The sequence below is a fragment of the Lynx canadensis genome, chromosome C1 (assembly GCF_007474595.2).
Source record: "Lynx canadensis isolate LIC74 chromosome C1, mLynCan4.pri.v2, whole genome shotgun sequence".
In the NCBI taxonomy this organism is placed as follows: Eukaryota; Metazoa; Chordata; class Mammalia; order Carnivora; family Felidae; genus Lynx; species Lynx canadensis.
The window spans coordinates 187,856,578-187,877,180 of NC_044310.1; the positions used below are offsets into that span (position 1 = coordinate 187,856,578).

Genomic DNA, 20,603 nt, shown 5'->3' on the forward strand with positions numbered 1-20,603 from the left:
CTTCCCTTCCCTTATGTTTATCTATTTTGTATCTTAAATTCCACATATGAATGAAATCATATGATATTTGTCTTTCTCTGACTTATTTTGCTTAGCATAATACACTGTAGTTCCATCCACATTGTTGCAAATGGCAAGATTTCATTCTTTTTGATTGCCAAGTAGTTTTCCATTGTGTATGTATGTATGTATATACATATACATCTATATATACACGACATCTTCTTTATCCATTCATCAGTCAATGGACATTTGGGCTCTTCCCATACTTTGACTATTGTCAATAGTGCTGCTGTAAACACTGGGGTGCGTGTGCCTCTTCGAATCACCACTTTTGTATCCTTTGGATAAATACCTAGTAGTACAATTTCTGGGTCGTAGGGTAGTTCTATTTTTAATTTTTTTGAGGGACCTCCATACCGTTTTCCAAAGTGGCTGCACCAGTTTGCATTGCCACCAGCAGCGCAAAAGTGTTCCCCTTTCTCTGCATCCTCACCAACATCTGTTGCCTAAGTTGCTAATTTTAGCCATTCTGACAGGTTTCAGGTGCTATCTCATAGTGGTTTTGATTTGTGTTTCCCTGATGATGAGTGATGTTTAACATTTTTTCATGTGTCTGTTAGCCATTTGGATGTCTTTTTTTTGAAAAGTGTCTGTTCATGCCTAAGACTCTTTCTTAAAGGTCATGTATTTTTCAGCTAAGCCTTTGATAGAAGAAATTTCAGTTAGATAACCCTATGTCATTCAATTAAAGGCATAGATATGCAACCACAGGGAGACAAACTATTTCTTCTGCCCCCTAAATTGAGGATTAAGCTGGAGAGAACCCCAAAAATGAAGACTCAAATTTCTAATCTCCCTTATTCAGGGATGTGTTGAGAAAAAGAGGGTTGACCAAGTGTGTAACATGCCCAACACAGTGCCACAGAAACAATGTTTGTTCACTTTTCCTTTTCCTTGTCCACTAGTTTTGTGGGGTTTGTTTTGTTTTGTTTTTTAGTTTAGTCCTGTTGTTTTGCTCTTTCTTAAAGTGGCAGAGATTATGATGTACATCATCTACAAAGAAGACTCCAAGGACACGAGTCCCTAGAGAGGTTGGGTCCTAAAGACACATCTCTTCTTCCAAGAGGAAGAGAAGAGAAAACTGAACCAAGATCATTCAACCACCAGGCACTAGCCAACATAAATGTAAGTGTAAACACCTACCAGCTTGTTCCAAAAGCCCTGCCTGGATGTTGCTCTCATTAGGGGTGTCATGGACAGTTGTATGTATTGCTTAGTATATACACAAGGGTACCTACAATGGGGGCAAGTGAGAGCTGAAATCCATTCTGTGGTTAACAAACCATGCCCTGAACCCCAGCATTGGGCTGCATCTTTCTGAAGGATGGGGTGCCCATTTCTAATTTTACAAAGGTGCTAATAGAAAACTTCAGTTTTCCTACACACACCACTTCTGACACCAGATGTATGGAGTCTTTTTCCACATCGATCAATTCTCCAGCTCGAAGGACACCAATTGGGTATCCAGTCCTTTTTTTGCATGGGGAAGGGATGTCTGTCCTACGGTTCAATTCTGACACTACCTGGAGTTAGCACAGACCTCACAGGTTAAGGGTGAGCTCAGTCCTACAAGACTGCTCCAACTTCAGACACTAGTCACAAGTCCCAGATTGTCACCTGTACTTCTGACCAACAAGCTATAAATAGAGGGTTCCCACAACCCCTTCTTCAGCTTTGACAATTTGTTAGAATGGCTCACAAAACTCAGAAAAACATTTACTTACTATAATTGATTTATTACAAAAGATATTTTTTAAACAATTTTAAGTAATTTCTACACCCAACTTGGGGCTTGAACTTACAACCCCAAGATCAAGAGTTGCACGTTCCACTGCCTAAACCAGGCAGATGCCTCTTACAAAGGATTTTTTTTTTTAATATTTTTTTTTCAACGTTTATTTTTATTTTTGGGACAGAGAGAGACAGAGCATGAACGGGGGAGGGGCAGAGAGAGAGGGAGACACAGAATCGGAAACAGGCTCCAGGCTCCGAGCCATCAGCCCAGAGCCTGACGCAGGGCTCGAACTCACGGACCGCGAGATCGTGACCTGGCTGAAGTTGGACGTTTAACCGACTGCGCCACCCAGGCGCCCCGTGGATATTTTAAAGGATACAAATGAACAACCAGATGAAGAGATACATAGGGCAAGGTCCCAGAAGCAGGCGCTTCACTCTCCATGGAGTTTGAAGTGTGCCACTCTCCTAGCATGTGGATGTGTTCACCAACTCAGAAGCCATCCAAACTCCTTTGCTTCAGGTTTTCATGGAGGCTTCATTACATAGCCATTGACTGATAAAAGCATTGGTAGATGGTACTTAACTCAACCTCTAGTCTTTTCTCCCTCCTCTGAGGTTGGGAATGTTGAGCTGAAAGCTCCAAACCTCTAATAACATGGTTGGTTCCCCTAGCAACCAGCAACCCCCCACCTTAGGTGCTTTCCAAAATCATCTCATTAATACAGTCTCAGGTGTGGTTGAAAGGGGGTTGTTAGTGGGGCGCCTGGGTGGCTTGGTCAGTTAAGCGTCCGACTTTGGCTCAGGTCATGATCTTATGGTCTGTGAATTCGAGCCCCGCGTCGGGCTCTGTGCTGACAGCTCAGAGCCTGGAGCCTGTTTCAGATTCTGTGTGTCCCTCTCTCTCTGCCCCTCCCCTGTTCATGCTCTGTCTCTCTCTGTCCCAAAAATAAATAAACGTTAAAAAAAATTTTTTTTTAAAAAAAGGGGTTTGTTAGTGAATAACAAAAGCCACTCTTTTCACATTTATGCTCCAGAAACTACAATGGTTTTAGGAATTCTGTGCCAGAGACTGGGGATGAAGACAAATATATATTTCTTATGTCAAAATATCACAGGTACTAAGGTACCCATTCTGCCATCCTCTCTTTGGAGGAATCTCCATTGTTGTCCCAGCCCATAGGGAAAGGTAAAGACTGACATGGCTGTGGTCGTCTGCTTGAGAAACTTCTGGAAAATTAGCAAATGATGCAAGAGTGAATAAAGCTGGCTCTGATTTAAACTAGTTAAACATTAATTGTAGCAATAGCAATCTATCAAAGTTGAAAAGTGCTTCACTTTGATCCACCTCTGTAGATCGTGATTTAGCATCCAAGAAGGGGACAATCATAAAGTGTATTCTGTTCCTCTTTCCTCCTATGACATTATACCTAGCAGTTTTAAATGAAAGGCTGAACCTTAGGATCTCCTCACCAGCTCCATTCTAAGACTCGCTCTCCAGCTTCATGTGGAACCCAGAAATTCCATTCTAAGCCATTCTGTCTTGTTCAACATAATCACCCTTTGATGGGTTTTTTGTTTGTTTGTTTCCTACTCATATCATGGTCCTTTCCTTAATTTTTCACCTTTAGGAGATGGAGTTGATTGGCAAAGACAAGAGAAAGAAAAGAACCAAGACAGACAAGTCCAAGGCACCCCAAGGGGAGAGAGAAGGAAAGGTCCACAGGAAAACAGAGGCTTCTGTTGGTAAGGGAGTGTGCTCTTGAGGAATGACCCAGGAAAAGACACCTAATGGGAGCTGAGAGGTGTCACAGAGAATCATCATGAATCTAATGAGACAAACTACCTAATTTTGAGTTTTTTTTAATATATGAAATTTATTGTCAAATTGGTTTCCATACAACACCCAATGCTCATCCCAAAAGGTGCCTTCTTCAATGCCCATCACCTACCCTCTCCTCCCTCCCACCCCCCATCAACCCTCAGTTTGTTCTCAGTTTTTAAGAGTCTCTTATGCTTTGGCTCTCCTGTCTTTTTGACTACCTTGGCCAAGACAGTATTGCAGACTTACTTCATGTGAGTATCTTAGGAGATAGAGAAAAGGAGAGAGGAAACCAGGGTTACCCAGAGACCTGTGATCAAGAGAGGAAATAACAATAGCACCTATTTACTGAATACGCACTGTACTAAGAGCCCTGCATATATGACATCATGAAATCCTTAAAACATCTCCATAAAGTAAGTGCTATTATTATATCATGTAGTGGTTGAGGCTTGACAGAGATTGAGTGGCTTGCATAACCCCAAACAGATCAAACAGTAAAGTGGTGGATCCAAATACATGCTCTTACCATGGTCTCTATGAACTAATAACTGTACTATAATTTGAGAATTAGGCAGTGAAAGCATTGGGAAGGGGAGGGATAAAACAAGCTCTGAATTATTACCCCAGTTACCATTTTTCTTCTTGGTTCCCTGTGTTGCACCTTACTAGAAATTTATATTCCCATGCTTCTGAAAACTTTCTTTAGCCTAAAATTTACACCTGTTCTTTCCTGGCCACATGAGTCAGAAGACAAATCAAAGGTTGTCAGAAAGGATGACACTGGATCATCTCCTAGGCTCAATCTATTTTTGAGATTTACTTTTTAAAGTCTTGCTGACTTTACATAGTTGTAGCCCATAACTTGGTTTGCATTGGCAGGACTGGGAAAAAGAAATACTTGCAGTCCCCAGAGGTGAATTGAGGAAGAGTTCTTAGAGTATGGAAGGCTTAAGCTTTGCCAGGTTACAAAGCTACAACCTCAAGCCAGACTCTTGAGACAGGACTTTCCATCTGGATCTGTAGTTTTTCCTCTGGAGAGTCTTGCCTCTACCATAGGTCAGAGTGAAACAACTTTTTTAGTAACAAGACTATTGAATTACAGTTGATCCACATAGGATAAGGCAGTTTCTCAAAGGGTGGTCTGTGCACTACCCTTCTCAAAACACTTGGAGTCGGGGCGCCTGGGTGGCGCAGTCGGTTAAGCGTCCGACTTCAGCCAGGTCACGATCTCGCGGTCCGTGAGTTCGAGCCCCGCGTCGGGCTCTGGGCTGATGGCTCAGAGCCTGGAGCCTGGTTCCGATTCTGTGTCTCCCTCTCTCTCTGCCCCTCCCCCGTTCATGCTCTGTCTCTCTCTGTCGCAAAAATAAATAAACGTTGAAAAAAAAAATTAAAAAAAAAAAAACCACTTGGAGTGCCTGTGAAAATGCAGATTCCTACAGAGTCCGACTCTAGGAGTGGGGCTTAGTAATCTGCACCCCAAGTAATTCCATTGCACACTAAAGTCTAAAAGCTACTGAAAAGGATACAGAGATCATATTTACTTAGCTACACTTCTGTCTCCCCAATTATTCTCCTCCAGGAAAGTCAAAGGAATCAAAGACTGAAAAGAAATCAGGGCTAATTCCCAAAGAAAGGAATCCAAGAACCAAAAGGAAAAGGATACAGAAGGAAAGGAATCTGGAAATAGCAGCAGAACTGAATGGGCCTGATATCATTAACTCTAAGGAAATAGAAGACACTTCAGATAGAGGTTTCTCTCCTTCCAGTTCTCTTGTAGAGGACCCTTGGCTTTCCGCCAAGTATGATGCTCCGGAGAGCCAAGTGTCCATAGATGGAAGATCATCACCCATGCAGACTATACCTGTCACTAGAAACACGGAATCTAAAGAAGAAAGAAGCTATGATGACCCTTCCAAGGTGAGGTCCAATATTCTCAGTTTGGCCAGAGAGATTTCTGTTCTCACTCGTACAACTGCAGATGTGGGAAAAACAGCCCCAAATCATATTGCAGTTGTTGAAACAGCAGTACTACATAATGGTTTTATTTGTTCTACTTTGATACCTTCTGACCCTTTAAGAAGCCAGAGCTGATCCAAGACACAATTTTTCAAAGCCCCTCTGAAATGATGCATTCTGTGAGGCCCCCAAACTGCCACAGCATATACTCATCCCTTAAAGAGCAGGAAGTTGGCACAGGCCTCACAGTCACAGGGAAAGGTGGGTTCTGGCCATCAGAGCCAAGTACATGCATATCCCTGACTTGGCCTGGAACTAAATCTTTGCCTGCCTCCCAAAGGCTATGGAAATTTCTCCTTTCCTGATTTGCTTTTCTGTGGCACACAGCTGTGCCACAGGCAGTTTATACACACGTGTATGTCTTTACAAGGTGCTTTGGCATATAAAAGTAATTTTGTTCCAGGAGCCTTGATTCTAATGTCAGGTATTTAAGAGAAAAAACTGAGTCAGTGTAAGGAATATTACCCTTGAAAATCCCTGCAGTGAATCAAAAATAATACCATACAGATACATCTCTCAATAAGACCAACCCAACCAATGTTTCCTCTGCTCTTGGGATAAATCACAGTTTTTCCCACTGAGATGAAGGTGCCAAACTGCATTTAGAGGTCTTGTTGTAGGGGGGAAGAGAGTATCTTTAAACACTACAATTATACCCACAGCTAAACCACTATGGTTGAACTCACATAAGTTACATGTGTGTATGGTACAACTCTGCTGAATCTCATTTAATCTTTACAGCCACACTTGTGAGCCAGATGTAGTTATCCCCATTTCAGAGACCTAGAAACTGAGGCTTGGAGATAAGAGACCATTTCCAGAAGCCACACAACCATAAAATGATAGAGCCAAGACTTAAACCCAGGTCCTTTGGCTCTAAAATCAGGGTTCTTGTCAGTTTTAAATCATTATATTTTTCTTTATTTTATAATCCATGGTCTTCCGAAAAGGATTTCAAGAAAGATCTTGACTTTATAGTTCCCAATATTCCCAGCTGCCTACACTATGGAATTCTGCTCTACACCACAGATGAAAATTTTAAGCTGTGGGTAGAACATTCCTGAGCCTGCCAGAGAATCAGAATTTCTTAGCTTTATCGTTAATCCATAGTACTGTTCTGCCTCTGCACAGGCTAAAAAGCCAGGAAGTTTCACCCCAAGTTGGATACACCGAGCTCCCATAGAAGAGTTGCATTCAAAATTGCCCTTGTGGCTTCTGACTGTGGCGGGGACGATAGGGAGAAAAAGAAAGCTAAAACACTTCACATAAACCGAGGGAACCTTTCGCTGAGAAAGTGGGTTTGCATGGGATTAAATGTAAGTCTAACACATTTATATCTAAAACCGTCCCTGGTAAGATAGCCTTTGTCTAGAACCTGTGGGTCCCAGGGCTTCACTAGGATCACCTGAGAAGCTTTTTAAAACCAAGGCCTCCCACCTAGATATTCCCATTGAATTGGTGGGTGGGGCCTTGGCCTCAAGTAATTTTTAAAAGCTCCTTACGTGTCCATAAAGTGCAGCTAGCATTGAAAACTCCAGACATACGATGTGTCAGACGTTATTTTGGCACTTTCACTAATTCAATTAATCCCAGTAACAGCCCCAAGAAGAAGACAATGTCAGGGAAATTAAGTTGTGACCTCCAAATCCTGAAGCAAGTAAGAAACTTGGACCCAGGCCAGTCAGACCCCAGAGCCCAAGCCAGAGGCTGCGGTCTGTGGGGAAAGCACTCAATGACTCCATCTCTGATGAGAGACAACGTACCCGGTGGGGTGGAGGAGGGCTCACCCTTGAGACACGCTCTCCCTTTCACTAAAGAGCACTCTGGTTCCACAGACCCTCCTCGCCAAGAGAGAGCAAGAAGCTTCCAGGGACAGGCTGCGAGCAGAGAGGGCTGAGATGAGACGCTTGGAGGTGGAGAGGAAGAGAAGGGAGCAGGAAGAGCAGAGGCAGCTCTTGCAGGAGCAGCTGGAGAGGGCAGAGAAGATGAAGGAGGAGCTGGAGCTGGAGCAACGCGCCCGCGCGGAGGAGATCCGGTGGGTGGAGCAGCGGGAGGCTGTGGCCACACCAGGAGGCAGCAGGAAGAGGCTGGGGTTAACCTCCACCAGGGACAGAGGTGGTTCTGAGGCTAATGCCCGGTAGTAAAACAGCACATCTCATTTTCCTCTGTCCTCAGTTATCCTAGGAACAACCTGGCCCAAAGATCGGGTGTGGTGTCCTGACCATTAGAGTCTTCCTGGGAGGGCTTGGTGACGCAGCCCAGCAAACGTTTGTTGAGCCCCTACGACTGTCTGCACTGCGCTAGATTCTCTCAGAGGCATTGACTCATCTAATTTAATATTCTTCTGTGAGACTGGAGTTTCAAGATTCATCTTGTAAGAATGGAAAATGAAGCTCTGGGAACTTAAGTCCCCTACCCCCAGAGCACAGGGCTGTCTGGTGAAACTTCAGGCTTCTGGTTCCGGGCTGGTTGTGCTCTTGCTTCTGCTCTTTACTCAGGCTTCCCTTAGAAACCCCACTGTCCTCTGAATGGGATGCTCCGTGTGGCCTGTAGCTGCAGGGCCTCCACCAGGGGCACTGCCTGCCAGCTAGTCTCGCAAGGTTGCCCCCGTGCTTTCCGCCATTTCCCTGACCATCTTGTGGGTTTTCTCAGGCTGAGGAAACAGAGACTCGAAGAAGAACGGCAGCGGCAGGAGGAGGAGGAGAGGAAGCAGCAGCTTCAGTTGCAAGTGGCCCAGGAGAGACTCCGGCAGCAACAGGACAAATTCCGGAGGAAACTGCAAGAACTGCAGAGAAAAAAGCAGCAGGAGGAAGCCGAGAGGGCTGGTGAGGGACGTTCTGGAGGAATCTGCATCTCCTGTCTATCTGGGGCAGAAGTATTTTTATCCCACTGTGGGTGTTCACTTGAATCTCCCCAGAGTTATTCCTATCTAGGCCTAGTGTGTGAAGCACTCTAAATGTATAAGCTATTTTTTTTCCAAAGTGATTAATATGTGTGACTGCAGTGAGTTGAGCTAGAAGATCAAAGTAAGACAGACTCACTTGTGGAAATGACTCTTGGGTCCCGCTCCCAATTCAGTCATCTCCCAAACTGGGATTCTGCCCCTCCCGTTGCCCTTTTAGCATTGCTCAGGAGGTGCCTAAACTGGAGACATAGCCCTGCCCCTTGTTTCTTTCCCTAGCAGATAGAAACAAAACATCCGGATAGCTTCAGGGCAGCCTTTCAGGTGCTTAAATGTGGAATCTCTACTGCCTCACTTTTGAGGAAGTGGAAGGAACGTCAGTAGATGACACTCTTTATAGGCTGGTCAGTCCAGCTGAGTAAGCACCCGGTTTCTCCAGACCCCGATCTGACGCCCCTCCCCAATGATCTGCATACCACCTGTGAGTACCCCAGGCTCTGGAAAATTCTCCCCTAAGGTTTTGTACTAATTGCACAGTGTAGGTGCTTGACACTTACGGACTCTTAAATTTATAATTTAACCCCAATATGATCCCCACAGAGGATCTGGCAGCCTGCTGGCAGGTAGGCAGCACAATCTCATGGGGAGTCCCTGGGAATCACAGTGAGAGAACTGTTTTCTCCAGTAATGAGACCCCTGATGAGCCTACCCCCTTTCTATTCTGCAGAGGCTGAGAAGCAAAGGCAGAGGGAATTGGAAATACAGTTAGCAGAAGAACAAAAACGCCTGATGGAAATGGCTGAAGAAGAACGGCTAGAGTACCAGCGGAGGAAACAGGAAGCAGAAGAGAAGGCTCAGCAGGAAGCAGAGGAGAGAAGGCAAAGGGAAGAGGAAGCAGCAAGGCTGGCCCTGGAGGAAGCTATGAAACAGGTGCAGGAACAAGCCAGGTAGGGGCTTATTTGGGCAACAGTTGCCATAGGGGGATTGTTTCAAGGTCTTGATTCCCTGGTGCTAGTACTACACTTGCACTGCCTTTGGACAAGCGAAGTTCTCCCACTTTCCATAAGCATGTTTTGGAAGAACTAAAAAACAAAAGGCTCTTTTGCTGCAAATGTCACAGAATTGCTTCATGGCTTATATAACTTGTATTGAAGCTGGGAGTTTAGATTTCATCTATCTCAGCCCTCTGGTTTACAGATGAGAAAACTGAGTCCCAAAGAAGGGAAGGATCTTGATCAAGGCCCAATAGTGTTAGAGGCAGTACCAGGACCACATCTTAGACCCCTGATTCTGAACCACTGTCCTTGGTATTTTTTGGTTACCTATTGTAACCACTGGGAATTCAGGAGTGAGCAAGACAGATGTCTCTTCTCCCATGGCATTTATATTCTAGTGCTGGGGCAGGGAGATAAATAAATAAAGATTTGTTTTAGCCAGTAACAGATGCTATACAGAAAACATTTTAAACATGTGATAGGATTGCAGGAGGCTTAGGTTAGATTGGTCAGCCAGGGCAAAACTTCTCAGAAAAAGTGGATATAAGGTAAGACCTGAATGACAAGGAGTTAGCCACATAAACATCTGGAAGAAAAATATTCTACAGGCAAAGGTTCTAAGTGCAAAGGTTCAAAGGAAGGAGACTGGCATGTTGGAAGAATAAAAGAAAGTCAGTATGGCTGGAATGAAGTGAACAAGGCACAAAGAATACTTTCAGATGAGGTCATATTAGTAAGCTAAGACCAGATCTCATGAGAGCCTTGTTAGGAGAAATAGCACAGAATTAGTTAGTTCTCAAGGGCCAATGACATTTTCCCCCTTTTCTCTAAAAATAGTAATGATCATTTCATCATCGTTGATAATAGAATTTCTTGAGGAATGTGGTTTCAACTTTAAGAAAGAACTTTTTTGTTTACTTTTTTAAAATATTTGAGAGAGAGAGGGCATGTGCACAAGGAGGGTTAGGGGCAGAGAGAGAGGGAGAGAGAGAATCCCAAGCAGGCTCTGCACAGTCAGCACAGAGCCCAACACATGGCTTGATCTCATGAGCTGTGAAATCATGACCTGAGCTGAAATCAAGAAGTGGACGTTTAACCAACTGAGCCACCCAGGCGCCCCTCAACTGACTCTTTAAAAACTAGGTCTTCTATAGTTGCTTTCTCATGTATTTCTACTCCTTAGTGAAAGCAACAAATAGACATCCCCCTTTAGAACTATCAAACTTGAAGGGCAAAGAAGCACAACACAGAAAACCATGTGAGTCCAATCTTGACTGTAAACAGTTTACTCCCTGCAATGTATTTTCTACAACTTAAGCTGAATGTAAACTCTTTAAGGGACCAAAAAGAGAAGGCAGCCAGAACAATTCTATTTTGAGGTTTTCCACCTAACCGGAGTTGTTCCTCTCCTGGACTTTACTCAGATGGTTTTTTGTTGTTTTCCAGCTGTTGTGTGAACTACAAAACAGATCGTTAGAGAAGTCTTGATTCAATTTCAAAATTATGTATTCCATGTATCACAGCAGCAGGACTGGGTTCTTAAGTATTGAGACCAAAAGCAAGCGAAACTAAGGCTAGTCCAAGTAGCTGAAAGCAGAAAACCTAGTGACTAAAGTGGTGTGTGAGGGGTAGAGTCTCACTCCACCAAGGGTTAGAACTTGATCCCAGCTGGCTTTACTTCATCTTCACTTCTGGGACTTTGGCCCAGGTACTTTTAACTTCTCTGGTCTGTTTCATCTCTAAAGCAAGGGAGTTCCTTCCAACAAGACAAGTTTAAGAACTTTGAGTTTGCCCTTTCCTTTAACTTTCCCAGGAGAAGGTTCATGAAACTCTAAACCTCATGTGTAAAGTTACTAAATGAATAGAGTATAATCTTCCACTAAAATGAAAGATCAGTAGTCTAACTGATGGTTGCTCAAATCGAAAGTTTTTCTACTGGCTTATAGGGACTATTTCTAAGATGCTTAATCATACTGGGATTGTGGGTGGGTTGTCTCCTTAGGCAAAAAGCTGCTTTGAAGAAACATCTTCAGTTCCACCAAGAACTCTCTAAGGAAGCCAGTGGCCTACAGTGGACACAGAACATTTCCAGATCATGGGTGTTCTCTTACTTCCAATTCCTACAAATACCCAAACCTTAAGGCTAGAAGAAACCTTAAAAGTAAGTTGGGAGGTGGTGACAGAAAAACAGAAACTTCTATAATGAAGTTGCATTTCATTTGGTTCACCTCAACCCACACCTAGCTTCACTCTAGGACCTCCATTCCCACCACCCTTCCCCACCACACATAATTAACTAAAGTCTTCATTCACCTAAATCCATCATGTTCTGTAGAACCCCATAAATCCAGAAACTTTAGTGCCTAAAACTGCCCAATAATTTCATTTGTTTGAATTTCAGCAAATTCAGTTTAACTTCAGTTAGTAAGACACTAACATCATCTTAGGATAGTCAAAGTATTTGATTTCACAATGTGTCTGAAGGAGTTGATAAAATGGAAATTCCATAATGCAAATAATTCTGAATAGGTTAAGGAGTTAATTCATATATACATACTCTTTATAAGGCAAAATCACATCTATTTCAGCCTAAACATCTAAAATATGCTGCCTGTTGAAAACAAGGTAAGCACTTGATAAATGTTCATTTGAGTAAAATTAGCTGTTTTGTGAGGGTATTCTCACTTCCTCAAAGTATAGATTCTAGAGCTGCACTGGTTTGTAAGTAGCCACATGTAACTATTTCAATGTTAAAACATTCAATTTTCCATTCACAATAGCAACATTTCAAGTGCTCAATAGCCACACGTAGCTACTGGCTACCTTACTGGACAGTACAGATGTAGAACATTTCCATCATCATAGAAAGTTCTATGGGACAGCACCATTCTAGACTCTTGATAGTTAACAAATCTTGAGGATCTGTTTCTGTCCCTTTAAGATCCAACCACTCACATAATTTCCCCATTTTTAAAATCATATGGACACTATTAAGGAACAGACTTAATTTTTAACATCTCTTTAAATATCAATAAGTATTTAGTAAGTATCTGTCATAGAATTATCATCAAAAGGTATGAAAGATGATTACAAGATCTATAAAAGGATGTTAGAGCAAGCAGTATCTGAACCAGAATTTTCCCACAAATTTCCTTTGGCCCTACTCTGTATCTGTGTGCAACTGAACAAGTATTTACAGATGATTCCCTCAAATTTCTCACCAATGCTTGTAAAGTATTTACTCTCTATAGGAACTGTATTTCTACAATCCTGATGTCAAGCTTAATTTCAAGTCTGTATTGCTGACTTGCTGTATTGCTTTATGTAAAAAATAAATAAAATGGCCAAAACACTATCAATCATAGTAATTTTAAGTATGTCACAAAATTTCTCAAAATTGTCCATCCTACTTGCACATTCATTCATTCATTCAAGTCATTCAGTAATACTTAAGCAGATGAGAAAGGAGCATGTCAAATAATACAAGAACAGAAGAAAAAACACTCAAGGAAAACATCCTTGTGGGGGAAATTCCCATTACTGACTTTATTTTCTACCTTCTTTTACAAATTGAGGATGTTGCAGTCAAGCACCAGGTAGAGCAGCTACACTAAATGTTATTCAAGGTCCCTTCCAAATCTGATATTCTATTAAACTGTTGCTATGAAAGTCCTATTTTATCAGCACTACTACACCAGATAAGCACACATCAGTAAGTTAACCATAGCAGAATGCAATGCATTTTAGAAGAATCTGATAAACTAAAAATGAGATTATTTCCCCAGTACCTAAGCTCCACCACCTAAATGCTGAGAACCTTCAGAGGTGCAAACAAAATTAAGACACCAAACTATATACTTACACGTTCTGGATAGCTCAAATAGCCTTATCAAGTTTGTTACTCAGGGCTGACAGAAATATGCAATTCAATGAGGATTTTCCAGAAATGGGCCTAATTCCTAGTCACTATTTAAATGCCAGGTGACAGTCTAAAGGCTCTATTTTACCTAGACTATATACGTATAACACAAGTAATTTTTCAGCTAGGGTCAGACTTAGGAATTTTAAGGCAAGCCAACTATTTCTCAACAGGTGACTTGAGTAGGGTTATATAAGCTGTAACAATTTTTATAAAATGTGCTAGAGACAGGTTTCACCTGCTCTTCTAAAGTACTCAGATGACTATTCTATCTAGGATAACATGAAATTAAATTATGTGTATGCATACATATACTAAATTCTGTGATTCATTAGAGTTAAAAGGTTATACTCTCTAATAGGAACTAATTTGGTACTTTAGTTTTACAGAGATTAAATATTTAAGATATAAAGTAATAAAAGGAAAATATAAACAAAGTATACCAAACTTTAAGCAGAGAACATTTTGTAAATTGTTAAAGGAAAAACTTAAAATTATCAATATAAATCAATTAATTTTTGGCATGCCCATTTATTCAATATGATTGGGTAACTAGATCATATATATGCACCATACAAGAATATCAAGTTTTTAAAAAAAACAGAACACTGAGTATTTAAGAAGGTAGTGTGGCCTTAATTAAATCCTTGATTCAAAGGCACTTCAGTAACTTTCAGTGCTTCAAAGTCATGATCATCATCACTGTACAGTACTGAAAAATTTATTTGTACCACGTACAAACAATAATTTCCAGTATTATGCAAAAAAGACCTTATGTTTTAAGCATTTTCTTTTTTCTTTCTATACAATTAAAAATAAAATGAACATTAGTACGGTTTTTACAAATATTTTGTTTATTTTAATGAAGCTGGTACAGACAATGTCCATTTAAAACCCATATCCCAGGCCAAAAAGTACAAATAAAATCAAAAAGAGCAGTGTTCTGTTGAATACACTTCTGCATGAATAACTTTATTAACTGCTAATGAAAATTAGAACTTTTCTGGGATCTTCTGACAAGACTTTTCTTTTATCTTAAAATGCTTTCTCTTCAGTGAAGCCATCTTTGGAGTTAGTCATTACTCTCACGATCTCTGTCATCTCGACTCCAGCCTGCTATTTCTCTTCTTTTGGTCCAGACCCTCAAATTTTAAAAGAAGCTTCAAGTTAAGGAAAAGTCATTTTTCCACAGTTCAGTTCTCCGAAAAACTTCCATCTCCCACTGAAAGTCATAGTCCAGGAGTGAAGCAATCACATACTAGAACTTCAGGGCCAAATGGAAAGTCATTATGAACACTCGCATTGGTCGATCTTATTTATCACAAGCCTGAAAATGCACAGTCCTGGAAAAGGTGGTGGCCTCTCTGTGCACACATGTAATTTTTTTAAAAAGGAGAGGGTGACATGAAGGGGGCTGAGGTTTGATCACCAAAAATCAGCACAATGAAAACAAGTGATAATGAATAATGGGCACTAGAATTCAAATTACCAGATGTTTTAAAGAGATGGGGTGCCAGTTTTCATTTCCGTTTTGAACACCACATTACAAAAGAACTATTTTTAAAAATAAAAAAGGATTGAGGGTAAAGAAAAAAAATAAAAAGAATATCTAAATCGTTGAATGACCCCCTGTTTGTTCCTGATAAACTTCAATCACATCTTCTTCCTCCATTCCCAGCTGTAAAAGAGGGGGAAAAAATATGTTAGAATACAAACGCACTATTTTTTAACTGGCTGCAATTATGTGGCCACTGTTTTACTGTTTTAAAGTGCAAAAAAATGCTGAAGTGATCCACAGTTACCCTGTTCTAAGATTAAGAATCTGGGTTTCCTTTATTTTTTTTTTTAATGTTTTAATGTTTATTCATTTTTGAGAGAGAGAGAGAGAGAGAGAGAGAAGGTGGAGGAGGGGCAGAGAGAGGGGGAGACACAGAATCCGAAGCAGGCTCCAGGCTCTGAGCTGTCAGCACAGAGCCTGACACGGAGCTTGAACCCACAAACCATGAGATCATTACCTAAGCTGAAGTCAGAAGCTTAACCAACTGAGCCACCCAGGCACCCCAAATCTGGGTTTCCTTTAATATAAAGAACACAGAGGTGTATCTGTCCTCCTGATTCTATGAAGTCATTCATCTGACCCAGCTGAGCCAAATTCACCTCCTAATATGCTTAGCATATAAAGTTGTGTTTTTTAAAAGTACCTCAAAAAGAGCTTCAAATCTAACGAAACATGTATTTAACAGTTTAAGCAACAGTTTGACAGTGTGTATTTTCTAAAAAATCATTTTTTACTTCTAGATGTAATTACCTTACAGAATCTCTTTCATTTATTTCAAAAAAACTTGATCTCACTTTGAAATATATGTGATTTTAGTTAGAAAAATACTACCTAAAGATTCATTTCTAAGTAGTTTGCTTTGTCATCTACAATTCCTTCTGGCATATAACTATTAGTTTTTGGCAGCGACCACTCTCAATATAGAAACGTTATCCATACATCTACTGTTACTTGATAACTCCAATTTTATACGCTAGATTTGTCAGCCTTGCCCTTCTCAATTCTTAAAGAAAAAAAGGGGAATCCTTCAAAATGCCTTTTACAGAACACTAATAAGCAAAGTAGAGGCAATTATTGTGTGGTTGTTTGTTTTTAATGTGTTTATAAGCACTGAAATATTCTGGAATTTTTTCATAAAGACATTAACATGGTTGCCTCTGAGAAATGGGAATGTAGAGATATTCAGAGTGGTAATTACTTCCCACTTTATATACTTTGGTATTTTGTTTTATTACTTTTAACTATGATTATTCTTTATTTTAAAAAAGAGTACATAAAGGGGCATGGTGTCATACAGAAACCTAAGTATGACCCTCAGTGAGGGTAAAGGACCATGAATCTGTTGATTCTGTTGTGCCATCAGGGTTCAGAAGCACTGTAACAGGCACACTGAAAACAAAAACTAGCCATTGTTCCCACTAAACTACAGTGGATCACAAAAGCAAATGAAAAATAAAGGAAAGTCTAAGATCAGCGAGAAAATTTATAGGTGACATTTTTGGTGCAGAATTACAAAATATGAAAAGATACTCTAAGAAATCTAAAAATAAAACAGACATGGGGGCACCTGAATGGTTCAGTCGGTTGAGTGTCCAACTTGATTTCGGCTCAGGTCATGATCACACAGTTCCTCCATTCGAGCCCTGCACAGGGCTCTGTGCTGAGACCAAAACATGCTTGTGATTCTCTCTGCCCCTCCCCCACTCTCTTTCTCTCTCAAAATAAACTTAAAAAAAAACTAGACATGGATTTAGGACTTTTTAAGTGATTCAGGCTGGCTCTAGTGTTATGGATATCTTGGTTGTGGTCTATTTATGAATGTTAAAATAATTATTAAAGATGCTGGGGCGGGGGCACCTGGGTGGCTCAGTCGGTTAAGCGGCCAACTTCGGCTCAGGTCATGATCTCGCGTCCGTGAGTTCGAGCCCCGCGTCAGGCTCTGTGCTGACAGCTCAGAGCCTGGAGCCTGTTTCAGATTCTGTGTCTCCGTCTCTCTGACCCTCCCCCGTTCATGCTCTGTCTCAAAAATAAATAAACGTTAAAAAAAAAAAAAATTAAAAAAAAAAAAAAAGATGCTGGGGCGCCTGGGTGGTTCAGCTGGGTAAGCCTCCGACTTCAGCTCAGGTCATGATCTTGCAGTTTATGGGTTCAAGCCCTGCATCAGGCTCTGTGCTGACAGCTCAGAGCCTGTAGCCTGCTTCGGATTCTGTGTCTCCCTCTCTCTCTACCCGTCCCCTGTTCACTGTCTCTCTCTCAAAAATAAATAAACATTAAAAAAAAAAAGATGCTATTAAAACAATTTTATTTATTATTTAAAGATTTTTTAAAGTAATCTCCACACCCAAAGTGGGGCTCAAACCACAACCCCAAGATCAAGAGTTGCATGCTCCACTGACTGAGCCAGTCAAGTGCCCCAAACTAAATTTTAATTGCACATATAGCCCGATAAATAACAGCAAGGAATAAAATGCCAAACATTACAAGATGCCTTTAAGTCAGGAAGGTAGCAAATATCCTTCATCTATGGAAAATAGGAAGCAATCAGCTTCAAGAAGTTAGGGGATTACTCCCTAAATACCTATTGTCTCACTCTGCCCCATTATGCTTCTAAAAAGATAATCTCATAATAATAGCGAGGAATGAGTCACTAAAATGTAGTAAATATCTACTGTGTTGAAGAGATTATGTCAAATTAGGACAGGGAAAATACAAGATGAGTATTTTGTATCTTATTGTGTCAGACATTAAGAAAGTACTCAAGGGGCACCTGGCTGGTTCAGTCGGTGGAGCATGAGACTCAATCGCAGGATTGTGAATTCAAGCCCCACATTAGGTGCAGAAATTACTTTAAAAAGAAAATCTTTAAAAAAAAAAAGAAGGGGCGCCTGGGTGGCGCAGTCAGTTAAGCGTCCGACTTCAGCGAGGTCACAATCTCGCGGTCTGTGAGTTTGAGCCCCGTGTCGGGCTCTGGGCTGATGGCTCAGAGCCTGGAGCCTGTTTCCGATTCTGTGTCTCCCTCTCTCTCTGCCCCTCCCCCGTTCATGCTCTGTCTCTCTCTGTCCCAAAAATAAATAAACGTTGAAAAAAAAAAAAAGAAAAAAAAAAAAAAAAGAAAAAAGAAGAAAGAAGGTACTCAATAAAGTAGGTAGATATTAAACCAGGAAAAAGTTTGATGACAAAAAGGATATTCATGTAGTTTCAAAGTACGTCCCCACAAATTACAACAGGAAAAGTAACAACTACATTGTAAAGAAAAAACAAAACAGTTAAACTGAGTGATAAAAATAAACATCATCAATAAGGGACTTCATGTATTCCAAATGCTATACCCTAAGAAAGACATATCACCATTTACGTAGTATTCCAGCCCAAAATACATAACTTAAATCTTAGTCATAAGGAAACCAGTCCAAATTGAGGGACTTTCTAGAAAATAACTGGTTTGTATCTTTTTAACAATGTAAACGTCATGAAAGACAAAGAAAGATTGAGGAACTGTTCCAAATTAAAGATGATTCAAGAGACACCTAAATAAAATATCTTGATACTGAACTGGATCCTGTGATAGAGAAGAAAATTTGTTATAGAAGACATAATTGGGACAAATGACAAAATTAGGTTGTAAAGTATTCTAACAGTGGTAAGTGTCCTGAATTTGATTAAGAGTACTGTGGTTATGTAAAGGAGTATACTTGTTCTTGAGAACTACACACTAAAATATTAAGTAGTAAATGACCATGGTGTATGCAACCTAACTCCCACATGGTTCTGGTAATAAATACACACACATATACATGGGCGAGAGAAATAATTAAGTAAAGGTAGAAAATGTTAAAAATAAGCCAATCTAGGTGGAAGCGAGTATAATTTTTAGTACTATTCTTGCAAGTTCTCTGTAAGATGAAAATCATTTCAAAATAATAACTTGAAAAAAGATGGAGACATGTCAAAAAGAATACAGACACCAACTTGAAGGGGCCCACACTGGCCACTATCTAAAGAATATTCTCAGAGTTTCAATATCTCCCCACAAATTACTTACTAATTAAAAAGGAAAATGGTAGGGGTGCCTATGTGGCTCAGTTGGTTGGGTGTCTGACTCTTGATTTCGGCTCAAGTCATGATCCCAGGGTTGTGGGATTGAGCCCCACACTGGGCTCTGCACTTAGCGTGGGGCCTGCTTAAGATTCTTTCTCCCTCTTCCCCTCTTCCCTGCTCATACTCTCTCAAGAAAAACTTAAATTTAAAAAATACAAAAAATAAGATAAGGAAAGTGATAACTTTACAATGAACAAATCTGGCAGTTACCACCTTAACTAAAGTTGACCAAAGTTAATGTTACCGTAACAGGACAAATGGACATCACCTACCTCCTGATGTGATTGATACACTCAGAAGTACATAATAGCTTCACTCTGTGTTGCTCCTACCAAAAATGCAAAACTGCATCTAATCATGAAGAAACATCAGACAAACCAATATTGAAGGACATTCTAAAACATGGCCTGAACTCTAAAAAATGTCTGTCTGAGGGGCATCTGGGTGGCTCAGTCGGTTAAGCATCCGACTTCGGCTCAGGTCAGGATCTCACAGTTGTGAGTTTGAGCCCCTTGTCAGGTTGTGCTGACAGCTCAGAGCCTGGAGCCTGCTCCAGATTCTGTGTTTCCCTCTCTCTCTCTGCCCCTCCCCCACTCACACTCTCACTGTCTCTCGAAAATAAACATTTAAAAAAATTAATAGATAAAATAAAAAATGTCCAGCTGATGAAAAAGAGGGTAATAACTAGTTACAATATACTAATCCCCTAATAAGGGATCCTAGGTCAAGTTTTTTTTAAAAAGGCTATAAAGGGGGGCGCCTGGGTGGCGCAGTCGGTTAAGCGTCCGACTTCAGCCAGGTCACGATCTTGCGGTGCGTGAGTTCGAGCCCCGCGTCAGGCTCTGGGCTGATGGCTCAGAGCCTGGAGCCTGTTTCCGATTCTGTGTCTCCCTCTCTCTCTGCCCCTCCCCCGTTCATGCTCTGTCTCTCTCTGTCCCAAAAATAAATAAACGTTAAAAAAAAAAATAAAAAATAAATAAAAAAATAAAAAAATAAAAAGGCTATAAAGGACCTCACTGGGATAAATGGCAAAATCTGACTATTCTGATTGCATACTTGATAACAGTATTGTATCAATGTCAAATCTCCCATATTTGATCATTTAACTGTGGCTCTTAGGAGGTAACACTAAAATATTCAGGAGTAAAGGGTCATGATATCTACAAAATTAATCTCAAATAATCCATCAATGATAATATGTAATATAGAGAAACTGATCAAGCAAATGCATCACAATATTAATAACTGATGAATCTAATGAGAAGGTTATACGGGAGAATATTATACTAGTCTTATAACAACTCCAAGTTTGAAATATTTTGAAAATAAATAATTAATAGGGGCATCTAGGTGGCTCAGTCAGTTCAGCGTCAAACTCTTGATTTCAGCTCAGGTCATTATCTCAGGGCCATGGGATCAAGCCCCATGTCAAGCTCCGTGATGAGCATGGAACCTACTTGAGACTCTCTCTCTCCCTCTCTTCTCCTCTCTCT

General features: G+C 40.7%; 2 protein-coding genes across 4 annotated transcripts in view; one reads left to right on the plus strand and one right to left on the minus strand.

Moving 5' to 3' along the window:
- The window catches only part of KIAA2012 (KIAA2012 ortholog), a 109,451-nt gene extending 96,563 nt beyond the window's left edge, over positions 1-12,888 (plus strand). For both annotated transcript variants that reach the window (XM_030325534.1, XM_030325535.1), the window contains 7 exons: positions 1,032-1,188; positions 3,429-3,543; positions 5,202-5,539; positions 7,474-7,673; positions 8,291-8,463; positions 9,268-9,487; positions 11,538-12,888. In XM_030325534.1, coding sequence (XP_030181394.1) covers positions 1,032-1,188; positions 3,429-3,543; positions 5,202-5,539; positions 7,474-7,673; positions 8,291-8,463; positions 9,268-9,487; positions 11,538-11,676 — 1,342 coding nt within the window. In that variant the 3' untranslated portion in view covers positions 11,677-12,888. The remainder of the gene's footprint in view (positions 1-1,031; positions 1,189-3,428; positions 3,544-5,201; positions 5,540-7,473; positions 7,674-8,290; positions 8,464-9,267; positions 9,488-11,537) is intronic.
- A 1,397-nt stretch (positions 12,889-14,285) lies between these two features.
- SUMO1 (small ubiquitin like modifier 1) overlaps positions 14,286-20,603 on the minus strand; it is a 29,018-nt gene continuing 22,700 nt past the window's right edge. For both annotated transcript variants that reach the window (XM_030325540.1, XM_030325539.1), the window contains one exon: positions 14,286-15,132. In XM_030325540.1, coding sequence (XP_030181400.1) covers positions 15,064-15,132 — 69 coding nt within the window. In that variant the 3' untranslated portion in view covers positions 14,286-15,063. The remainder of the gene's footprint in view (positions 15,133-20,603) is intronic.